The following is a 23,697-nucleotide window of genomic DNA, read 5'->3' on the forward strand; positions in this document are numbered from 1 at the left end:
TCGGGCTGGACTGTTCCCATGAGGCACAGGGTCAGACTGATTTGCATATGGCCATGTCTGAACTGGGATGGCAGAGTGGGCTAAAGAACGGTGATGGATTAAACCCAGATCTTTTGACTGGGTGTGAGTGTTTGATTGATTCAGATGCTCCGTCCATCACCACCCCCTTTTTTACCGCTTTTGGCCGCCATAAGTGTGGCAGGGTATGCTCAGACGTGAGTCCCTTGCTCACTTTGCCACTGGATTCAAGCAAGCGGGCTGAAGAAGGCTGGAATGCCAGAAACCGGTCCTCGGAAGCTTGTTTCCGGTCCAGGGAAGACATGGCTTGACAGTTCGGGCTCGACTGTTCCCATGAGGATTAAACCCAGATCTTTTGACTGGGTGTGAGTGTTTGATTGATTCAGATGCTACGTCCATCACCACCCCCTTTTGTCCGGCGGTGATGGCGCCTATGATCCATGAGGTGCGCTATCTCGGGAGGGGAATTACTGACCGCTCCCCGCTGTGGCTGAATCTCATTCTGGGGCTGCCACTAGTCGGTTGGTGTCTGGCAGTTAAAAGACCCTGCCATCAAGAGAAAAGTCCTTCGGATGTCAGATCGTTATTTTATGGAGAATAAGGGCTCAGTTGACTCCGCCCAAACCCTATGGGAAGCGTATAAGACTGTAGCAAGAGGTGAAGTGTTATCCTTAGTGTCAGGGAAGAAGAAGAGAGCTCAGGCGGAAGTAGCTCAGAAAGAGGGGGACATCATGCATATGGAAGAGAAGATAGTTAAGGCGCATATGCCGGCGGACCTCCACCTGCTGCGCCACCAAGAGAAGGAGTATAGAGCGTTAGTCAGAAATAGAGCAGTGACACACCACAATGCCGGTCAGAGCAGCTTATACGAATATGGTGATAAAGCCGGCAAATCGATTGCTTGGCTTGAGCATGGGGAGCGGGCGTCCAGGCTGGTACCGGAATTGGAAGGGCCGGAGTCGCGCATGATCACGGCTCCACAGGCGGTGACGGATGAATTCTCTGAGTACTATCAGAAAGTCTATGCAGCCGGCAGTAACTTCACGGAAGTGGAGAATGGTGAGATGATTAGGGATATAGGCATGCCTCGTCTGTCAGAGGGGGAAAGGAGCTATCTTGATTCCGCACTGACAGATGACGAAGTTGCCCAAGCGATTAGACAGATAAAATCGGGTAAAGCGACTAGCCCCAATGGGATACCTATTGAATTATACAAGTTAAACGCGAATAACTAGCCCCTCATATTCGCGCCATGTTTATGGAGAGTGGCGAACTTCCCTATGATCAAAGTGTGGCGAACATAGTGGTCATTCATAACGCGGGCAAGCCGAGACACGGTGCTCCTCCTATAGGCCCATATCGTTACTCAACGCAGAACCCAAAATATTGGCTAAACTTCTAGCTACCAGGCTGGTCAAGGTGATAATGTCTTTGATTCAGCCGGATCAATCCGGGTTCATGCCACGCCGCAATACGGCGCTGAATTTGCGCAGGCTGCACGGAGTCCTCGGGGGGGGGGGGGGTGGAAAGGGGGAGGGGGTCATCGAGAATACATGAACAAACTGTGTTAGTCTCCCTAGATAACCACAATGGCCTTTGATAGAGTGGAGTGGCAGTATTTGTTTGCTGTATTGTCGAAACTGGGCTTTGGAAGTGAATTTATCAGTTGGGTGCGCCTGTTATACGTAAAACCCCTGGCTAGAGTGTTCGTCAACAATTGCAGGTCCTGCGACTTCTCATTGGGGAGGGGCACCAGACAGGGGTACCCGCTGTCTCCGCTTATCTTCGCACTTGCGATGGAGCCATTGGCTGCATGGATTAGATGGGATAGGTCGATCCGGGGTCTGTGGTGGACTCCGGACTGGGAAGATAAAATCTCGCTATATGCCGATGACGTGCTGCTTTATCTAACTAGCCCCAAGGAGTCCTTCCGGCACTTCCTAGATGTACTGGCCATCTTTAGCAGGTATTCTTGACTGGCTATTAACTGGGCCAAGTCGGTGCTGTTTGTTGTGGTGGGCAATCCGCCGGCGATCCCGCAGTCGTGCCCTGTTCGTGTTGAGACGACAGGGTTTCAGTACCTGGGCATATACATCACGCTTGATCCAAAGCTGCGGTATGACAGTAACCTAGTTGCTCCGTTAAGCAGGTGTAGGAGAGAGCTCTCTTCAAGATGATGGCGCTGCCCCGGTTTCTGTATGCTTTGCAGAATTCGATGGACCCGGTGCCGGCCGCACACTTCAAAGAGATAGTAGCTCTCCAGAGGCAGCTCCTTTGGGATGGCGGGGCCCGCATTGCTTTCAACAAATTGACCTCCCGTGGTATGATGGCGGGATCGGACTTCCAGATTTGCGTAAGTACTACTGGGCCTCCCAATTGGCCGCAGTGAACCATATTGTTTATGGACTTCCAGGAGACCCGGGCTATGCCATGGACCGGGGCCAAGTCCCCGGTGGGATGGTTGATAGAGCTCTGTACTCTAGGCCTGGGAGATTTCCTTTGACTGGTCCAACTGCACATGGGACACAGGTGTGGCATGCACCCAATAGAAGTCTCGGGTGGGAGGGTAAGTTGACACTAGTCATCCCTTTATTGAATTCTGAGAGGTTGGGCAGTCTGTGGAAGACCAAGGGATTCAATAGATGGGACCTTATTGGAATTACCCGGATAAAGGATGTGTGGTGGAAAGACTCGGTGCATACGTTTGAGTCCCTTGTGGAGCAGTATAGTCTACATCAGAATGAATACTTCTGATATCTACAGGTGAGGCATGCTCTCACCACTCATGTCCCCAAAGACACTGAACTCCCGGAGGCATCCCCTCTTGAGGACCGTGTACTGGATAAGCATATTCTGGAGAAAACCATTTCATTGATATATCGGAAATTGGTCAACAACTCCGAGAACCCATTGGTGAGGATTAGAGCTCAGTGGAGTGCGGATGGGCTAGAACCTGATGATGAGGATTGGGTGGAGGCGGTGTCCTCCCCCAAGGTAGTCGCTATCCAGATGCGGCTCCGATTGGTGCAGCTAAAGATCCTGCATAGATCCTACATAACGGGGCCCCGTCTGGTACGAATGGGACGCGCTGAGAGTGGAGTTTGTCGGAGAGAGTGCGGAGCAGTCGGCACCTTGATGCATACCCTCTGGCATTGCAGTGTGATACAGGAATATTGGGCAAAGATTCATGATGAGCTGAGAGAAGTGTTGGGGGTGTAGATGCGGCCAGAAGCCTGGAGATGTTTGTTGAATGTGTGGGAACCATTTGATTTAAGTGTGTACCAGAAACAGTGGGCCACGCTAACATATATGGTGGCCAAACATAATATCGCTCAACTTTGGGGAGCCAGCCAGCCGCTCCAAATCAATAAATGGGCAGAAGACCTTAATTGGTGTATGTTCAGAGAGAGGTCAGTGTTTGTGGCTCGGGGTTGCCCGCAGAAGTGGGGTAAGATCTGGGGGGTGTGGAATAGCCCCTGGGGGGAATCTGTGAGCCGCCCAGGTCAGGTTTAGACCTGGAAGCGCAAGAATCCACTGGACCCTTGTATTGACTGTTGTGTATTTGATTCTGTATTGTGCCACATTGACCTATGTGTTGGAACCGAATGCATTCACCTGAGAATTATTTTATGTATTTTATTTGTTTTTGTTCAATAAAAAGAAGAAAAAAAACCCAGTGAACTAGTAGTTGAGTGTGATATTCCCGAAGACTTGGACTTGGGTGCTATATACCTAAATATGATCAACAAGAACAAAAGCCTTGAAGCGAGCCCTTTCTAAAAGTGTGATCCCCATGAAGGTCTCACATACGTGTGATGAAAGGTGGAGCTGGAATGGGTATTTTCCAAACGCTAGGAAACAAACTTCTGACAGAAAATGGAAAGGGACCCCCAACCCACAGAACACACAGTAGAACACCAGCTGATTATTAAAGGAGTCTCACCTAGAAAATCTATAGTGAAGAGGCTTGGTGGAAAGGTTTCTGCTGTCTTTTAAGGTGTTTGCCTTATTGTGAGCATTCCTCACATCACCTTTTGTGTATTTGATGTGACACCCTATGTGGCAGGGCAAGTCCAGAAGTGGGTCTCATGCTCACTGTCAGAGGATGTGGTCTAACGGCTAGAGTGGTCGACCTCGTAGCTGGGAAACTGGGTTGGAGTCTCGGCAGGGACACTCAACTTCCTATGATTCTGGGCAAATCACTCAATCTCCCTGCGCCTAAAAAATAAATGTGCACATCTGTAACGCAACTGGTGCTCATGTAAAATGCTCCGATACCTTTGGGCCGAGTTCGTGCTATATAAAACTCAACAACAACTGTGCCAATGTAACCGAACTGCACCTGTCTGAAGAACCCCAATCAGGGTGAAACCAGTGCTTGGGTTCTAGTGCTGGATTGACCTCATTCAACAAAATCGTTTCATATTTCCTGTTTGGCCTCTGCTAAAAAGTTCTGTTCCTGGAAGAGGTACTGACCAAGCAGAAATTGCTGACGTCTGTACTGGGATAAGACTGCAGCGCTACAGGCATTTCGCACAGGGTGTCTCGGGTCCCTTTCGGGCCTACTTGGGGGTGTGGAGTCTGTATCAAGGCATGTCCGTTTAGACAAAAGAAAGGGATTACGGGGGGAGGGGGGAGTGGCTGCACCAGAGGCTAACAGGTTTTAAAGGGGTTCATAACATGAACTCACCTTCTGAGGAACTGACGTCGATAATCTCGCAGTCCTGCTCAATGAAACAGACATCGTTCTCTTCCTTTATGTTTGATGAAACCACCTCAGAGATAGCCGTGCGCCCTGGTAATGAAAAGACAAGCCAAGTATTATTGTATATAATATATTGAAACAGAATATAACAGGAATCGTGTTCAGTCACCAAACAAAATTCTCTCAAAAAGCTCAGCAGTATCAAACAACTGCGTCTGGGTCTATCAGCGGCCCTGAGGGGATCAGGGATGACGTTAAATACAGAATACCTGTGTCCGGCACAGTGAAAGAAGGGGCGGACCAAGTCTGATATAATAATAAATATCTAACTGTGTTTGAACTTGCAAGCCTCTTTCCTGTGACCCTGGAAGCTCAGTCACTGTCCTTCGATATCAGTGAACCCAGAGCTCCCACCGACTCCTCCTTCCGAGTCCTTCGTATCAAGACACTGCTTCAAAACAACTCGCCTGGAGCATAGAAGCCTCTACAGCAGGAAGAGAGCACCTCTCCCCGAGCAAACTTGCTTAATTATAGCTTGTGACTGTAGAGCGCTTTGACAGAGGACCAGCATCACCAACCCTTCTTAATCCAAATAATTGACTAACATATCCACCACGCCAATTACTTTCATATTTCAATATACTAGTTCAACACTAATCCTTATGGGTTCCGGAGTAGTGTGCTACTCACTGAAAAGGCGCTTTGACGCCTTGTCAGGGGTAGTAAGCACTATATAAATGCAATTACAATACAAGCGCCTATTGGGGGCGTTGAGAGTCTGGCAGATTAGCTTTGAGTACAAGCACATATCAGGGAAGTGGTAAATGGTGTGGCATAACATTTAGTTTGCACACACATATCAAGGAGGGAATACAGGATCCGGCTATGCACAGGCACGGATGAGGTACCCGGCACAGGGTCAGGTTGGAGTTCACACACCTGAGCTCTATGCAGAGGCACACGTCAGGAGCTGATATAGGGCCTGGCACAGCATTACAAATGATGTACAGGCACAGATGCGTGCTGAGGTACCCGTCTGGGGGCACTAAACTGGCAGGGGTACAGAGCCACAAGCCTTTTAAAGAGGACTGATGAAGTAGGTAGGATAGAAATATTGATTATTATGCACAAGCCAATGACTTAGAATATGTGATATTAGTAGATTTGAATGATGATTGAGTGGCTTGAATTGGCAGACGCACAGGTCAGAACGGGTTTTGTGCCCAGAGTGCAAAGCCGGGACGTGTGAGTGTGTGTGTGGTTTTTATGCTTTTTATTTCACTTACTTCACCTTGTTCACGGAGTTCTGACTACTAGGACTCACCTCGCCGATAAGGGACTGCTCCACCATTAGCCCAACTACTCTTCTTGCCCTGCTGTGGCCCATTGCAGCCGATTAGGCGCTGCTTGGGTGACAGCCTTCTAGCCACCGGCATCTTGGGTGAGGAGCAGGAGCAGGCAAACGGTCCAGTGCTCCGCCCCTCCCGCCCTCACTGGTACAAAAACCCACAGCCTCCAGTGCACCGATTGACAGAGTGCTCGTGCCCTGAGGCAGAAAGCCGGGACGTGTGTGATTTTTATGCTTTTGATTTCACTTACTTCACCTTATTCATGGAGTTCGGACTACTACGACTCACCTCGCCGATAATTTTTAAAAATCGATCTGCACTCCCGCGCTGACTAGGGACTGCTCCACCATTAGCCCAACTACTCTTCTTGCCCTGCTGTGGCCCATTGCAGCCGATTAGGCGCTGCTTGGGTGACATCCTTCTAGCCACCGCCATCTTGGGTGAGGAGCAGGAGCAGACGAGCGGTCCAGTGCTCCGGCCCTCCCGCCCTCACTGGTACAAAATGGCCCTCTTGTTTAGGGAGCGCAGCGGGCGCGCCGGCGGCCCGCCGAAGGCGCGCCAAAGGAAAGCCCATCTGCGCTCGTCCGCGCCCTGACGGGCCCCGGGGTACGCCATGCTACTGGGCTGATTGCTTACTCCCATGAGGAGCTGCTGACCATCAACAACGGCCAGGGCTACCTGATCGAGCTATCACGTAATCGAGCCCAGAGACTGGAGCTCCTAGTTCATCGCTCTCCCACCCTCGATACCGCCACCACAACATCTGCCGGCCTCACCAGTCATACAGCATCCGACTCTCGTCCCCATTCCATGTCTATAGCCTATCTAAACACCCGCTCCATGGTGAAACACAACCTGGACCTCTTTCTTTTATTGGACGGGGACAAACTCGACATCCTGTTACTCACAGAGACTTGGCTGACTCAAGACTCTGCCCCAGATATCATTGCGGCACTGCCACCAAACTATTGTATCATTCACGCTGATCGTAGATCCGGAAAATCTGGCGGGGGAGTGACAGCTATCTTCCGCCACGACCTGAGCGTCACCGCCTTGACTTGCCTGAATCTCTCAGACACTAAAAATTTGGTTCTAAAAATTGACACTTCCTACACAACTATGGCATGCGTCCTCCTCTATAGACCCCCTAATAATATGCCGTCTTTCCCTTTAACGCTCAGTGAACAAATTGCCAATCTAGCCATTGATCATGCCAGGATTCTACTGGTTGGGGACTTCAACTACTGGTTCAATGACCCTCTGGAAGGTCCTCAGTCGCATGAACTCACTGAGCTGCTTACAAATTTAAACTTTGAACAACATGTACTTTCACCAACTCACTGTAAAGGCCACATTCTGGACCAGGTCTGGACCAACTCTCTTTTAGTTACAACCCCGGTCACCTTCCCGTGTTTATGGTCTGACCATTTTCTTCTCAAATTTAATCTTGTCTATCCCCCTAAAAAGACTACCGTCACAGCTATGGGTGGACGAGCCAGGAAATGGAATTCCCTAGACAGGTCGGAATTTCTACAAACTCTTGCCACCTCCATTTCCCCCCACCATCCTGATATTAACACAGCAGAATACAACCTCTCTCTCTGGCTGCAAACAGCCAGCGACGTCCATGCCCCATACAAGACGATCAAACTGGCCCGGCGCGCTGATGCCCAAAAATGGTTTTCCCCAGACCTAAAAGCAAAAAAACTGGCCCTTCGACAACTTGAGCGACTTTGGCGTCGTAACTATGCCCCTGACGCTAAAACTCGATACATCACTGCCAGGAAGGATTACATGAAATCTATCCTGGTTACAAAAACTGCTTATTTCTCTTCCCGTATAACTAACTCAACCAACAAACCAAGGACATTTTTTCTATTCTTAATGAATTAACCAACCGTGACAATGCTCGTCCCAGCTTGCCCCCGACCCAGGCTCTCTGCGATTCACTGAAAGTTTTTTTTACAGGGAAAATTGCTGCCATCAAAGCCAGTATTCCACAAACCTCAAGTCCTCCCGTTTCAGTTTTAAGTCCCAATACTACCGACTCACTAAGCAGTTTCACTCCTATCACCCCAGAACAATTTCAGGAATTACTGGTAAGAGTAAAATCAGGCGCCCCATCCGACAGATGTCCTCCTTATATTTTGAAAGACTGCCTATCAGTTATTCCGGCTCCCGCTTGTACCCTTCTAAACAACTCATTTGCCACTGGACAAGTTCCCCTCGCATTCAAAGAAGCAACAGTAATACTGAAAAAACCGGGCGCAGACCCCAACTGCAATGCAAACTACCACCCAATCTCCCTTCTCCCCTTCTTAGCAAAGGTGTTGGAGGCTCATGTTGCCAACTGCCTGTCCAACTTTATAGAGACATCAAACTGCCTAGAACCTCATCAGGAGGGCTTTCGCCCAGCCCATTCAACGGAGGCGGTGGTAGTGGCAGTAATGGACACCCTCAGGGACTGTGCAGACAATCGCATCCCGCAGGCTCTAGTGCTCCTGGATTTGTCGGGCGCGTTCGACACGGTCGATCATACCATCTTGATCGACCATGTCTCTCAGGCTGGCATCCGGAGCAAGGCAGCCTGCTGGTTGAAGTCCTTCTTAGTAGATGCTCTCAGGCAGTTCGCCAGGGCAATTTAGCGGGTACCAAGCAAGCCATCACATGTGGCGTTTCCCAGGGCTCGTCCCTGTCACCCCACCTGTTCAACTTTTACATCTCCCCTTTAATCCAGGCTCTCAGAGACAAATAGGTAACGGTGCTGAACTATGCGGACGACTTACAGCTCCTATTCACAATCGACAACTCAGATACATCCATCTCCTTCTTCCAGTCAACAATGAGGTTCATCCAAGCTTGGATGAACAAAAATAATTTGAAACTGAACTCAGGAAAAACCGAGCTGGTCCTGACTGGGGACAGCGTTAAATACTGGGGCCCACACTATTGGCCAACAGATATGGGTCAAGCTCCGATCCCATCATCATCGGCGAAGACGCTTGGCATCACATTAAACAGCAACCTCTCACTTAAAACGCAAGTAGGTCAGGTGGTCTCCAAGTGTCTTTTCCAACTGAGAAAAATCCGGAAGGTTCGTCACCTTCTGACCTGCGAAGCCCTGACACAGGTGGTGTCAGGAATCCAAGAAAAATCCAAGGAAAAGCACTTGAATGGATCACCTCGTTCCTCACCGGAAGAACCCAGAGAGTCCGCCTTCCACCATTCAAGTCCGAGGCCACTGAAGTCATCTGTGGCGTACCACAAGGATCCTCACTCAGTCCCACCCTCTTCAACGTATTCATGAGCCCCCTCGCGGCCATCGCCCGCCAACACAACCTCAACATCATCTCTTACGCGGATGACACTCAACTGATCCTTTCTCTCACCAATGACCCCAGCACCGCCAAAACTAACCTACACGAAGGAATGAAAGAAGTTGCCGAATGGATGAAACACAGCCGTCTGAAACTGAACTCAGATAAAACAGAAGTCCTCATCCTAGGTACATTCCCCTCAGCATGGGACGACTCTTGGTGGCCGGAAGCCCTTGGAAAAGCACCCATCCCGACAGACCACGCACGGAACCTAGGCGTTATCCTGGATTCTTCACTTTCAATGAACAGACAAGTCAGCGCCGTATCCTCATCCTGCTTCAACATTCTTCGCATGCTCAAAAAAACATTTCGCTGGATCCCCACCGAAACCAGAAAAACAGTCACCCATGCTCTGGTCACGAGCCGACTGGACTACGGAAACACCCTCTACGCAGGTACTACCGCTAAACTCCAGAAGAAACTCCAACGAATCCAAAACGCCTCAGCCAGGATCATATTAGACATCCCGCGTAACGAACACATCTCTGGTCACCTGAAAGACCTCCACTGGCTACCCGTCAATAAGAGGATCACTTTCCGACTGCTAACCCACGCACACAAATCACTCTACGACACCGGACCAGAATGCCTCAACTCACGACTGTCCTTCTACACCCCCTCCCGCCAACTACGTTCTTCCAGCCAAGCCCTCGCCACTGTACCTCGCATCAACAAGACCACCATGGGAGGCAGATCCTTCTCATACCTGGCAACTAAAACATGGAACTCACTCCCCACTTACCTTCGCCTTACCCAGAACCACCTAGCATTCAGAAAGCAACTTAAAACGTGGATATTTGACAAGTAATCCTCCTCCCCTCCCTAAGCGCCTTGAGACCCTCTGGGTATGTAGTGCGCTATATAAATTCTTTGACTTGACTTGACTTGACTTGTGATCTCTCACATAGATTATGCTAACTCGATATATTTGGGCCTTCCCCAGTTCCTTCTGAAACGACTCCAGATGGTGCAGAATCATGCAGCAAGACTGATTTTAAGCCAGCCAAGATGGCATTTAGCCACCCCCCTTCTGAAAACACTTCACTGGCTCCCGGTGGCCCAGCGCTGTACCTTTAAAGTCAGCTGCATGATCTTTAAAGCGCTCTACTGCAAAAGCCCTAAATGCATCACAAAACTCATTATAAAGTATGCTCCGTCCCGAAGCCTATGCTCGGCTCACCAATGTCTTCTACAAACACCATCTTTTAAACGTAAACGCTCGGGCGGTTGCAGATTTGGCACTTTGGCACCTCGTCTGTGGAATGCCCTTCCCCTTGAGATCCGGCTATGCACTAACCTCATGTCATTCAGGAAATCCCTAAAGACCTGGCTTTACCAATAAGCATACTACTAATTCCGCAGGCTTCCAACTCTGACTGCCCTCTGTCTTCTACAGCGCCAGGAAACCAACCGGTGACAGTGCGCTATACAAACCATTGTTAACATAACATAACATAACATTTCTGCACCCCAGGCAAGGTGGGCACAAACACACATCTGTGCTTGTTTGTTTTCACTGGGATCCTCCACCCATGAAGAAGGAGCTAAATCACAAATTATGCTTCTGAAGAAGGGATTTACTATGACTAAACCACGGGCAACGGATTCACGCAAACAGAGAGGAGCTTGTTGCTAAGCAGTTACTCATTACCTCTGTCATAACAAGTACTTTTCCTCACCTGAGCTGGGCTCAGCGCGTCTCTCCTCGCCTGCACCGGGAAAACCCTTCGAAGTCAGGATTGACCTGTCCTCATTTTCCAAAGAAACTGCCCTTTCCCAGACAGGAAATCCAGCTGTATAAGACGAAAAACATTGCTTTAGTTCTTTAAGTGGTGAGCTGCAAAACACAGTTTAAAAACAGGAGTTACTCAAGCAGAGATGAGGGGTGTGAACACCCTTCAGTCTTGAAGGCGGCACCGCCTGCACTGAAGTGTTGAGCCTTTTTCATGATGGATGCGAGTAGACGTTACTTCCTCATCAACCCTACTTGTCACCGTCCTCTCACACTGACAGAACCCTTCAGGCTCCGTCCAAGAATGTCTGCAGTGCAGGCACCTGGGATGCCTGGACTCGGGCACAAAACCAGCAGGCACTACAATGATTTCCCCGAAAGTTCTGATGAGTGTGCTCTTTGACAGCGAAACAGTCACAAGACACCCATGAAACCTGAGAGAGTGTGTACACACGCTCATGGGCCAACGCTAGGATTCCTCAGGGTTATTACTGGTGCATCAGGTGTGACGGGATCACAGCTGAGGCTTGATGGGTTCTGTCAATCTTGCTGCTCCAAATCTCCAATGAGCTGGTCTTTGAGCTGGAGCTCTGCTAGCAGGAAACAGATGACAGTTTACACGCCAGACAGTCTAGCTTCTTCTTTCCTGGGATGCTGCAGTTTAGTCTTGACCACAGTTAACTGGTATAATTTCTCCTCGTCTGGGGGTGCCAAGCGAAGCTTCCAGCCTTCTTCCACACATGCGCTCCATGCTAATCATGCACAGGGGGAACTATTGCTTACAGGCTGTCAGGCTGCGCACTGGAAACCAGAATTTGTCCAACCAGATACTGGTGGCGGGTCTTGGCTTCTCTAACACAAGACAGGCTTCGGAATGAGCAGGAAGCCCATCTCTGTAAGATGTGTGGCTTTGGCCAAACACTAGCCCACAGTATCCGTGCAAGTGTTGCTACGCTCAGGCCACACGCTGGCTCGGTTGAAAAGGCTGGTGTCTAGGTCAGGTGAGAACAAAGGACCCTTCCTGTTACCTTCAATGCATGCAAACCAGACACAAGCCAGGCTCTGCTGTGGTGTGGCTTCTGCAGAGAGAGAGGAAAGGAAAATAGCAGAGCCAGGGCATAGGCAGGAAAGGGGAGACAGCAACAGGGACAACCATTGGACTTAACAGAAGGCCCCCCTTAATGGAACCCCCCTCCTCTCATGTACCTATGATTTTCTGAATTGGTTGCATGAAACAGTTGACACCAAAGCTTTCGCTAGAATCTACAGTGCGCTTAAAGCGAAGGTGACTAAAGCACACAGGCCCTCAATTCGACCGGCCTGATAATTACAATGCGGCCCTATAAGAATTGTAGGTTTTGTGGGAATATCGCTGCTCCATGGCGTTTCACCCAGATATTTCACCTGCTGCAAACAGCCTCAAGGTAAAATAACTGTGAAAGTAGCTGGAGCCAGCAGGACACGTTCCATTCCCACATATCCCCCAAATACTTACATTTTATTATTATTTCACCCATCCCAGGAATACTGGGACTCCTGGTAACAGAACTCCTGGGGGAGGGAAATAACAGGGATTATTCTAGGCCACTTGCAGTGACAGCCATTGTGAGACTGGAATAAAATATGTTTGTCTTTGAAACCCTGACTCCACCAACAACCTCCAGTGTTCCTGACATGCTCTGGTTGTACAACAAGCAGTGGCCTTGTTCGCTTGGTGCTAAGCTTTCCTGGTGATCTAGGGCTGTGCAGAGGATGACAGCATTGGGGTCATGCATACTGAGTAAGACACATCCAGATGGTTTCCTGCCACAGCTGGATCCCCACCAAAAGAGTTCAATTGAAAGCCTTTTGGGATTGTGGGGAGAGGGGGCAAGGATGGGGAGATGGTGCAGTTTCAGACAAGTATCCCAACAAGTTAACAGTAAATGTAAATATTTTGATATCATTGTGCTGCTTGGACATTACAAGCTATAAAACTATGATTTCTGCAGTCAGCCTAGTCTAAGGGTACTACATAAAAAACTGAATAACAGGATTTGTTCTTCCTCTTGCCTGTGTGAGTGAAAACTCGATTTATTAGTTGGTCAAGCCTAGGATTATAGTATACAGTCTGTATGCCACCACTTTCACTCACTTGAGGCACGATCACGGTTCTCTCTTCGCTGCGACTTCTGCTGCGACTTCTGCTGGTGCATGGGATACAGCTGTAACTCTTGTTCCTTTGTTAAGGAGAAGGCAGCAGTCACAACTGGAAAACCTGTTAATAAGGCAGACATATGAGGTAATAAAGATGGTATTGTCGACCAAAGTGTAGAGCGACAACGTAGATCTTTAACACAGCGCCTAGCGATAAGGCCAAGAGCTGCTACCCGCCTAATAGGATTGCTGCGATGCCTGGAAGGTTGACTGCTTTCTTGTAAGAATACTAAACTCACATGAAGTGGAACTGATGCAGCCTCCTGGTTCATCCAAGTGTTGTCGTTCTCCACAGTCTGACCCCTCCTTGTAAGAGATCCTGAATAAAACATCAGGAATGGCGTCCTGGTGAGATGCTGCACAGATAAACAGACAGGGTTACACACACCAGCTGAAACCAGCCTTAACTAGAAAGCAGGATTCATTCTCTTCATGTTCGTGCACCAGCTATTGGAAACATTCAGCCGGATTGGTTGTTGCAAATGACTTAGATTGACATCCTGCTACGAGCACCTTCCTGCAGAGGTCAACAACACCGTTTGCTCTGGAAATAAGCTGCTGTAACGTCTCAGGGTGCAGAAAACGACCAGTCATCAGATTCCCCAAAACATGCAGTCTGCACTGGGTGGGTTTCCACCATTTGGAAGGTAGAGCCCCACAATGAGGCAAAATACACACACAGGATACTCCCTTCCAGTGTGACAGTACTCTATAGTCTCCTAGGAGAACAAAACTGATCCAGTCAGAATGTGGTGTGTCAGAACATCCTATTGAATCTGGTCAAGGGGATTGGTCACACGCAAGCCAAACTGCTGAAACACACCACAGTTTCAGCCAGTCTGACAGATTACAGGCACCCACTCAGAAGTGGCCCCTGAATTCTGGCCAATCAGACATGCTGAAGTCCCTGATACCTTTCTGCAATACCTTTGCAGAAATCCCATGTGCTCCTCAGCGCAGGTAAGAACAATCTCCTGTGGTTTTGCAATCAAGTGCAAAACCTCGTAATTTCAATCCCATTCTCTGGAATGCTTAAAAAGTTAGTTTCAGCAACTCACTCAGACTTTCAAGAATTCAGGTGAAGCTTGGTAGCGTGTGGACAGAGGCTTCTGTACAGAAGTAAAGTAACTTTCAAAGTATCCTCATCCTTGAAAGACAAATCCAAAGAACGCTAGAGGAAAACCAAAAACGAAACCATGACATGATGACCCATTTAATAACTGTTCTGCCTGTCATGTTTTCTCAGTAGATGCTTCGTCCGATTCAGTTTGTCTGAGCACGTTAAAATTCACTGCACGAGAAGCAGGTACATGGGCCGCGCGGGCCTTGACCTCTCCGCCACATGCATGACCTACGCAGTCCGACTTACACAATCCAGGCTCCAGCACCACATGCATGATCTACGCAGACAAACTTACACAATCCAGGCTCCAGCACCACATGCATGATCTAGCAGACCAACTTACACAATCCAGGCTCCAGCACCACATGCATGATCTACGCAGACCAACTTACACAATCCAGGCTCCAGCACCACATGCATGATCTACGCAGACCAACCTACACAATCCAGGCTCCAGCACCACATGCATGATCTACGCAGACCAGCGTACACAATCCAGGCTCCAGCACCACATGCTTGATCTATGCAGACCAACTTACACAATCCAGGCTCCAGCACCACATGCATGATCTACGCAGACCAGCTTACACAATCAAGGCTCCAGCACCACATGCATGAACAACGGAGACCAACTTACACCATCCAGGCTCCAGCACCACATGCATGATCTACACAGACCAGCTTACACATTCCAGGCTCCAGCACCACATGCATGATCTACGCAGACCAACCTACACAATCCAGGCTCCAGCACCAGATGCATGATCTACGCAGACCAACCTACACAATCCAGGCTCCAGCACCAGATGCATGATCTACGCAGACCAGCTTACACAATCAAGGCTCCAGCACCACATGCATGATCTACGCAGACCAACCTACACAATCCAGGCTCCAGCACCAGATGCATGATCTACGCAGACCAGCTTACACAATCAAGGCTCCAGCACCACATGCATGATCTACGCAGACCAACCTACACAATCCAGGCTCCAGCACCAGATGCATGATCTACGCAGACCAGCTTACACAATCCAGGCTCCAGCACCACATGCATGAACTACGGAGACCAACTTACACCATCCAGGCTCCAGCACCACATGCATGATCTACACAGACCAGCTTACACATTCCAGGCTCCAGCACCACATGCATGATCTACGCAGACCAACTTACACCATCCAGGCTCCAGCACCACATGCATGATCTACGCAGACCAGCTTACACAATCCAGGCTCCAGCACCACATGCATGATCTACGCAGACCAACTTACACAATCCAGGCTCCAGCACCAGATGAATGATCTACGCAGACCAACCTACACAAGCCAGGCTCCGGCACCACATGCATGAACTAAGCAGACCAGCTTACACAATCCAGGCTCCAGCACCACATGCATGATCTACGCAGACCAACTTACACAATCCAGGCTCCAGCACCACATGCATGATCTACGCAGACCAACTTACACAATCCAGGCTCCAGCACAACATGCATGATCTACGCAGACTAACTTACACAATCCAGGCTCCAGCAGGTTAGTGTTCTCTGCATCTTGGGAAACCGGCACATACGCATCCTTGGCTTTGTAAATCTGGAGTAAGTTATCAGGGTGGACGATCTGATAGCCTGTAATGAAGGACAGAAATGACCAGCAGTCTTTTTTTATTTTTATCTAGTCAACTCGAATTGATATGCACACATTCAATTCAACTAATTGTCAGCATATTAGCCAAGTGACTTTGAAATTTTTGTAATACATTGAAATTTCATATAGTGGCGCTGCAGGTTGCAGGAGCTTTGTCCGCATCGGCTCTGCTTTTTTTTACTTCACCCGTAACTTTTCCCCGGGGACAGGGGGGAGACTTCCGCCCGGTCGGAAAATAAACCTGGCTTATCTCGACTTCACGGGTGAGTGCGGTGACAGCTACAGAGGGGAGTGTGGCCGCCTTTAGACAGTGGCTGCGGAGAGCGTGTCCCAGGGGGACGCGGAGGCGGCCAGGTTAGTACCGGGGGCGACCTGCGCACACCTGTAGGACTCCACCCACCCTGGGGAACCAGTGAAGCAGAGTGAGCAGAGAGGGACGTTGCTGCCGCTCTCTACTGTACCTTCCTGCTGACGTCCTTCATCTGAAGCTCCTCCCGCCGTGTGGTACCGCATCCTGCTGTAGCAGTTATAATTAGAGGGCCGCAAGCGAAGCTGAAAGGTGGTAAGGTGGCAGAGCGGCATGGTGGCGGGGCTTAAAGACTTAGAGGCAGCCGTTGAGTGCAGAACCCGTCCATTACATGTAATGGGGTGACCCTGTAACCCTCAGAACCTGGGTGGGTAATAGAACTATTAATAATGGTTCTGTCGGAACGAAATACACACTGATATAGTATTTCTTATTGCATTACTTAGAGAATCCGTGCCTGCGCGGGTACCAGGATAATGGTATCTATACCAGTATAAACAAAGCACACTGACCAAAGAGGAAATAAAGTTTTAGTCATATATTTCCATCATATCTGAATCATGTTAAATCATTAATTTTGCTGTCCAACAAAAACACATACAACATATAAACCACATAAATGTTGTGCAAAATTGTTATACATTTAAAAACAACATACATTGATGTCAAATCAAACGGTTCTTTGACAAAGCCAACTATAATTGCAATAAACAAATAGGTATGTAAATTAATTCTTGGGTCCTAGTGGGTATTTGTATAGTTGATTCATGGAAAGAAGGAATGCGTCGAAGTTTCGACCCTGGGGGGGCGATGCGCTGGTTGTGCGCATCAAGGGCGGGTCTTCATCAGGACTGAACAGCGGTGGGACAGCCTTAAATGAACCTCGGCTCCTCTTGGAAACCTGGTCCTGTATAATGAGGGTTGCTGGTCAGCCGACTCAGTCAACACGATAGTCCTTCAACCTCTATGGTGGTTTAATCTACCAGCTGGTGAAGATGGAAAGGGTATGGTTTCCTCGATTTAGAAACGCTTGTGCCAGCATCTGTCTCCTTCTTTGCAGGACACGCAAACTGGTATAGATACCATTATCCTGGTACCCGCGCAGGGACGGATTCTCTAAGTAATGCAACGAGTGCAGAACCCGGGCGGAAACCACAGTAGCTGCCCAATTCACTCTAGTAAAATTACTGCGGGTCTCTGTGGGTCAGGAGCACCACGGATCATTCTCCACCCTCCCACTTCACCTGTCAGATACACACCTTGCAGACCGTACATGCCATCCACTAGCTGCTGCTTCAACTTAGAGCGATTCAGTATGCTTAAAGCTTGTGTAGTCCAGGGCCCCTCGTGGCCCACAGGACCTTTGGTAAGGGCTAATTCTTCAACGGTGCTACAACAGCTATCATATTCTCCCAGAAAAACTGCACAGGCCCCCCTCGCCAGGATCAAGCGGAGGGGCAAGCCTTTTGATCCTCCCTTATACCAGCACCACTTGAAAAGCAACCAAGGTGGACAAGCACATTAAAATATATAAAAGTAAATATAACAAACTCACCAAAGCGCACTTGCCAGCAGCAAACAAACAATCAGAAGGCCAAAAAGGATTAAAAGGGAAGCCAAAGGAACGGCCAAGGAAATAGAAAAATGCAACCCAGGAGGACATGAGGTGAGGCAGAATCAGGAGGTCTGCAATTAAACACATCCCAAAAGCACAGCATCTCTGACATAATTCAATACAGCAATACATAACAAACGTTCTCATCAATTGACAATGCCACAAATAAGAGCAAAATCTATTGCACACAAAACAAAACACTATGTGACATCTTTGCACTCTATCTTACTTTAACAACTCACACATCTAAAATGTAACCATCTGGAGTAGAGAAAATCGCTGAAAATCACAAGAGGCTCTCGAGAACTTCCATCGAGATACGCACACTCCTTGTGTACGTTTGCCCATCTCCATTCTGCAACTCCTGAATCGAGGGACCACCTTTCGCTCCCCTTTCCCCTTTCTGATCCTTTCCATGACATTCTTCGGGAGTGAGTTGGTGTCCAATGCACCTTTACCACAGCAACTAGCCATCTCTGAGCAATGACATAATCCCCTTAAGATACTCTTGGTTGGGGCTTCAACCAAAGTCTCTCCCAGAAAATAAATCTTTTTAGGGCAACTATTTTGTAAAGAAGATTAATGTTGAATGTGAAACATGTTGAATGTTGGAGCATCTTCACCCATGTACCACACTTATGCCAACATTAAGATAAATATAAGCAATTACTTTGTGCCACTTCATATATAATCATGTTAAACAGTTTGAAACAGGTTGTGTTTTACAAACTCTCATCTTAATTCTGTTACAAAGGAATGCATCATGCGATTGTAGAATGTAGTACTTGTTATGCAAAGCTCACAGCTCTTCATGAAACTGGATTTGCCTCTTTAAAACACACATGTCACATATGTAAACCTTGCTCCGCCAACCATAGTTTCCCTTCTTCGCTGGAGTACACGCAGACTCAGACTACCAGGAAAAGGGAAAATGAAGCGCTGTCTTTCCACTCACTCAAAGTGAGAGAGTACAGGTGCCGTGTTGGTTGGTGGGAACAGAGGGTGGTATGAAATATTGGCGGCATGCTAAGTATTTTTTAGGTCTCGCCTGTCAATGCGCTTGCGCATTGAACTTGCGAGAATATAGGGGCTTAACGAGAGCTCAAACATCAGGCGATTTCATGCTGTGCCCGTGAAAAGCAAGCTCAATGCGCAAGCGCATTGACCTGAAAAGCGCGTGCACATGAAAGCCAGCCACCTGCCGCCAGCAGCTTCAGTTGAAAGGGATCATTTCGCACTTTTCATGGCCGCCAGGCGGTGTCGCATTTCTCCTCCCCCCTCCCCACAGCAATGCCCTCCGTCTCATTTTGTGCTGCCAAGAGCTTGTTTTTCATGCTTGTCCTCGCACTCTCCCCGCATTAGCCTCCTTCCCTAATTATTGCCGGCCGGCCGGCCGTACTTTCACTTTCATGGCCGCCAGGCAGTGTCTCTCATTTCTCCTCCACCCTTCCCCCCTCCCCACAGCAATGCCAAGAGCTGGCTTGTTTTCATCATGATTCCTTTTTGCCTCAGTGCATATTGAGTGTTATCACAAGTTCTTGGTCTACCCTTCCTCTAAATACACATGAAGCCCTTCACAAGGCGCACACCATGAGATTTCAGTGCAGCCCCCCTCCCCTGACCTGCTGTGGATCAATCACACCAGTGGTTCAGCTTGGGATCCTTACATTGTTCACTGTCGCAGCCCTTCTTAGGACGCCTGAGAGTAATGTTCCGGCATGCCCAGAGGCCCTAAATGCATTGCTTCCTATTGCATGCATCGTGGTTGCAGTTCTGTATACATTAGCTTCCCTCTCCTTAATACGTGTTTATATTTCCAGAGATTTTGAGGTTGCTGAGAGCGCTGTGCCCCATCCTCCGGCTCGAAGACATCTATACTCCCCATTTTCTTATTGTGTACTCTTATCTAAGTTTGTGGCATTGCTGTCTTCCTCCCCACAAATCCCCTGGTATCTGCGCCGGCTGCTGTTATGTATTCTGTCTGTGAGCAGCGTATGCCCTCCCCTCCCCTCCTATGTGCCGCGCTGCCGTCCGTCTCTTGTTTTGAAAGCTCGCTCTCTGCCTTTGGGTCTGAGCTGTAGCAGCAGTGTGCTTTCCCCTCCCCCTCCAAGAGCAGCCCTGCATTTTCCATAGATGTTCTCTTACATTCGCCGACTTTCATTCCTGCAATCCTTTCATGGCCTCAGTGCTACACGCCCTTGGTGGGAACTCAAACCTTTTATGGCCCAGAAACCCTAATTTGCTGCTTTTTTTTTTTTTAAAAAGGGTGATCTTTGTGGTCTGTCAAACGAAGCGCTTGCCCTGTGTGCGCCCAGCGGGTGTTTTTCTTTACCTCCTGTTTCGTCCTACTTCCCCTCTTGCTGCGTAAACACCTTCTCTTCTCCACGTCTGTTTTATTCTCTCCCTGCTCGTCATTTCTAGCATGTTTCCGTCCCCACAGCAGTGACTGCTGTTTTGTCCCAACATAATTAACAGTTGCTATGTGACAAAAACATCATGTGAGCTGTGACCTCCCTGCGCCATGCCAGGCTTGAACTTTTAAAATCCTGCTCCAAGCCCCCACCACCCTTCCGATGGCACTGCTGTTTTGCTCCCGACATCATTAACAGTTGCAATGCAGTGAAAACATCATGTGACCTGCGAGCTCCCAGCGCCATGCCAGGCTTTAACTTTTACAATGGCAGCTGCGTGCCTTTCTCTGGTTCTGGCCGGCTTGCGCAAATCAACTTTCTCCACCATTAAGATATTGGATTTATCCCTTGAACGCTCTTTACAGCTGTTGCACGCACGTGATGGCCATTCTGGGTGCCTCTCCTCGCATCACCTCCCCTCCCCCACCACCTTAGAGCGTGTGTCTACGGCAGGTAGGAGCAGAAACACTGCACACACACAGTACACCGAGATGTATCAACAGTCGCCGTGCAGCAAAAACATCTTGTGACCGCGACCTCCCAGCGCCATGCCAGGTTTTAACTTTTACAATGGCAGCCTTGTGCCTTTCTTTGGTTCTGCGTGGCTCGCCCATATCAACTTTCTCCACCACTCAGCCAGCCGCACCCGGCACAAGCATGGCGGCCCCTGCTTCATAGTCATGGCGGCAGCATACTAATTTGCCTCATCTTTTTAGGTCGAGCTTGCTCGACATTTTGTACAGGGGCTTTTCAAATTGCTACCCCTGTTTTCCCTGGCTGCAAGCTTGAACGCGCGCAGTGCCAGCTTGCTCCATGTCACCGTGTTGTGCCCCTTCCCCCCACACATTCCCAGCCCTTTGATGCTTCCGCCGCACTCCAATTGCTCCCCTCTCCCGTGGCGTTTGTAATCCTGCCCCCTGCGTTGCCCCCTCACCCTCACACTGTGCTTGCATCTTTGTTTGACTATTTTCAAGACCAACACATAAAAAAAATTGTCATTTACAAAACAAATAGCTCCAACTTTTCTAATGCGAGACCTATTGCATTTCCAATGCTTGTTTCTGTATGCAGACAGAGGGTCAAGTGTTGCCAGGAGTGGATTGTGAGGGTGACGAGGCACAAAAATCTTTTTTTCGGGCTGGGTGAGAAAGAGGAGGGATTGCCTGCGGGTGGTGTCGTACAAGGCAGGTCAACAGGTAGAGGAGCTAGAAGATGTAATGTTGCACATGGCTTTCTGTGATTAGTCTACCCTCTGCTGCCAATTTGTACATGGGGAAAGAAATTTGGGATGGACATAAAATAAAACTGGAGATTGATAGTTTCAATAACGTGGGGTTTTCCACAAATTAAGCAACAGTTTCTACTTTGTAAAAAGCAGGGGTTAGCTGAACACATTCGAAAATCAGAATAAAGGCCTGGATGTTAAGGAGACTTGATTTTTTTCTAGTAGTTTTCCCACCATTTGGTAAGTTTCCTGATCCCTGGTAAGTAAATTATTCCAATCTCTACAGTTTGGCTTCACTGTGTTGGGCATTAGAAGGCAATTCTTGTTTTATGGTCTCTTCCGGGAAAGTTACACAGCGAGCCTTGATCAATATGACAGAATTAGCAAAATTACAACAAAACTTATTTTAAGAAACAGGACACTTGAAACAATGACTGTAAAACCATTTGCAGTAGAATGCAATCACCACATAGTTACCCATCAAGAACAAGGCCTGGTGAATTTCCTTCATCACATTCTGGTAAAAGTCCTTCTGCCACTGATCTAAAGTCTTCCATTCCTCTTCGGAGAAACAGACAGAGACATCCCGGAATTTTACCTGCTCCTAAAACGATATGTTTATATGAAAGGTTAGCAACTTCATTCAAAGTAAATACGACCGGAAGGAAAATGCCTTCCTTTCACTTCTCTCCACCGCCAGGCCAGAAAAGCTGAGGAGCCACCAGGAGGCCTGTTCCTTAGTAAGAGTGTAATGAGTGTACTAAATAAAAAGACTCAAAACAAAACAAGTATCCCTTCGAGGGCCAACCTGGCTCCTTGGAAACGATAGAGGTCGGGGACCACTGGTACGCAGATGAACAGCACACCCATTATTGTGGGAGGGAGGGGAAAGAGAGCCTTTCCTTTATAGAACCCTCACCGACTCTAGTAGTGGCATGCTTCATCGGACTCACCCCAACTCCTCAAAGTCAGGGTGGGCTCGACCATATTCCAGTGAGCACTTATGGAGATAGGGTGTATGGGAGCGTAACTTTAAATCCAAAGACATGTCTAACGTGTGCTGGTTACGTGTAGCATGTGATTTGCATGTGATTTTTTTTCCAAAAGGGTTTACTTGCCGTTGCTTTGGGGATTACCTGTAATGAGAGAAAAGAGGTACAATGTACATGTCATAAACTGCAGTTGCAGATGCTGCCATACTGTAGTGAACGCAACATAGCGGTGTGTGATCTCAGTGTATTCCTTCAAACATTTTTTTTGCCTTCAGTGTGTAGTCTCAGAGGCATTATGTACAAGATTGCGCCCTATTTGGTGATCCCAATATAATACACTATATAATACACTGTTACATGTGGTGCAAAATCAGAGGTGCAGATGGGTGCAGCGACTGCCCTGATGTCGCTGCACGCCTCTGTTCCTCTTATTTTGCCGACGGTGTTGTTGACAAAACAATAATGCTATTTCCTAACAAGCTTTCGCATTGTGAAGGATTCCACATGCCCCATCAAGCCCCCCCACCCACCCAAAGACCCCATGGCCAATGTAATCACTGCTTTCAAAGAGACCAGATATAGTTCTTTCACAGTCTCTTCTTTCTAGAATTGAGGCATTTTCAATGTTATGTACTGCGAAGCCAACGTTGTTGCTTATTTCTCTTATCTAGCTAACAACCGTTGACAAAGCCAATAGTCCAGGCTTGTTCTAGGTGTGATGTTACTCGTTATATTATTTATATGGATACAATGACATGCGCTGCTTGCTCGACTTTTAGTAAGGGGGTTTTCAAAGTGCTACCCACAAGCTTTTCCTGGCCTCAAACTTGCGTGCACGCTTATGTGCACGTGTGCAACCGCCATCTGCCTTTCTTATCTCTCCCTCCGCATCGCTGGCCATTATTTTCACTTTCGCGGCCGCATCACTTTCATGGCCGCGCGGCCATTGCTTGTCTTGTTTAAAGGGCGCTTTCGGGACAGCACTTTTAAAATAAAAA

At 48.4% G+C, this 23,697-nt stretch overlaps 1 protein-coding gene across 4 annotated transcripts in view; it reads right to left on the minus strand.

Annotated features, from left to right (window-relative positions):
• The window catches only part of LOC147700508 (uncharacterized), a 72,606-nt gene that overhangs the window by 38,203 nt on the left and 10,706 nt on the right, over positions 1 to 23,697 (minus strand). For 3 of the 4 annotated variants that reach the window (XM_086929655.1, XM_086929653.1, XM_086929656.1), the window contains exons 2-7: positions 22,185 to 22,311; positions 16,020 to 16,130; positions 13,617 to 13,733; positions 13,316 to 13,438; positions 11,129 to 11,242; positions 4,709 to 4,813 (exon numbers count right to left, since the gene is read on the minus strand). In XM_086929655.1, the coding sequence (XP_086785781.1) occupies positions 4,709 to 4,813; positions 11,129 to 11,242; positions 13,316 to 13,438; positions 13,617 to 13,733; positions 16,020 to 16,130; positions 22,185 to 22,311 (697 nt within the window). The remainder of the gene's footprint in view (positions 1 to 4,708; positions 4,814 to 11,128; positions 11,243 to 13,315; positions 13,439 to 13,616; positions 13,734 to 16,019; positions 16,131 to 22,184; positions 22,312 to 23,697) is intronic. The other variant, XM_086929654.1, reaches the window with a different exon arrangement.

The sequence above is a fragment of the Lissotriton vulgaris genome, chromosome 7, assembly GCF_964263255.1.
Source record: "Lissotriton vulgaris chromosome 7, aLisVul1.2, whole genome shotgun sequence".
Lineage (NCBI taxonomy): Eukaryota > Metazoa > Chordata > Amphibia > Caudata > Salamandridae > Lissotriton > Lissotriton vulgaris.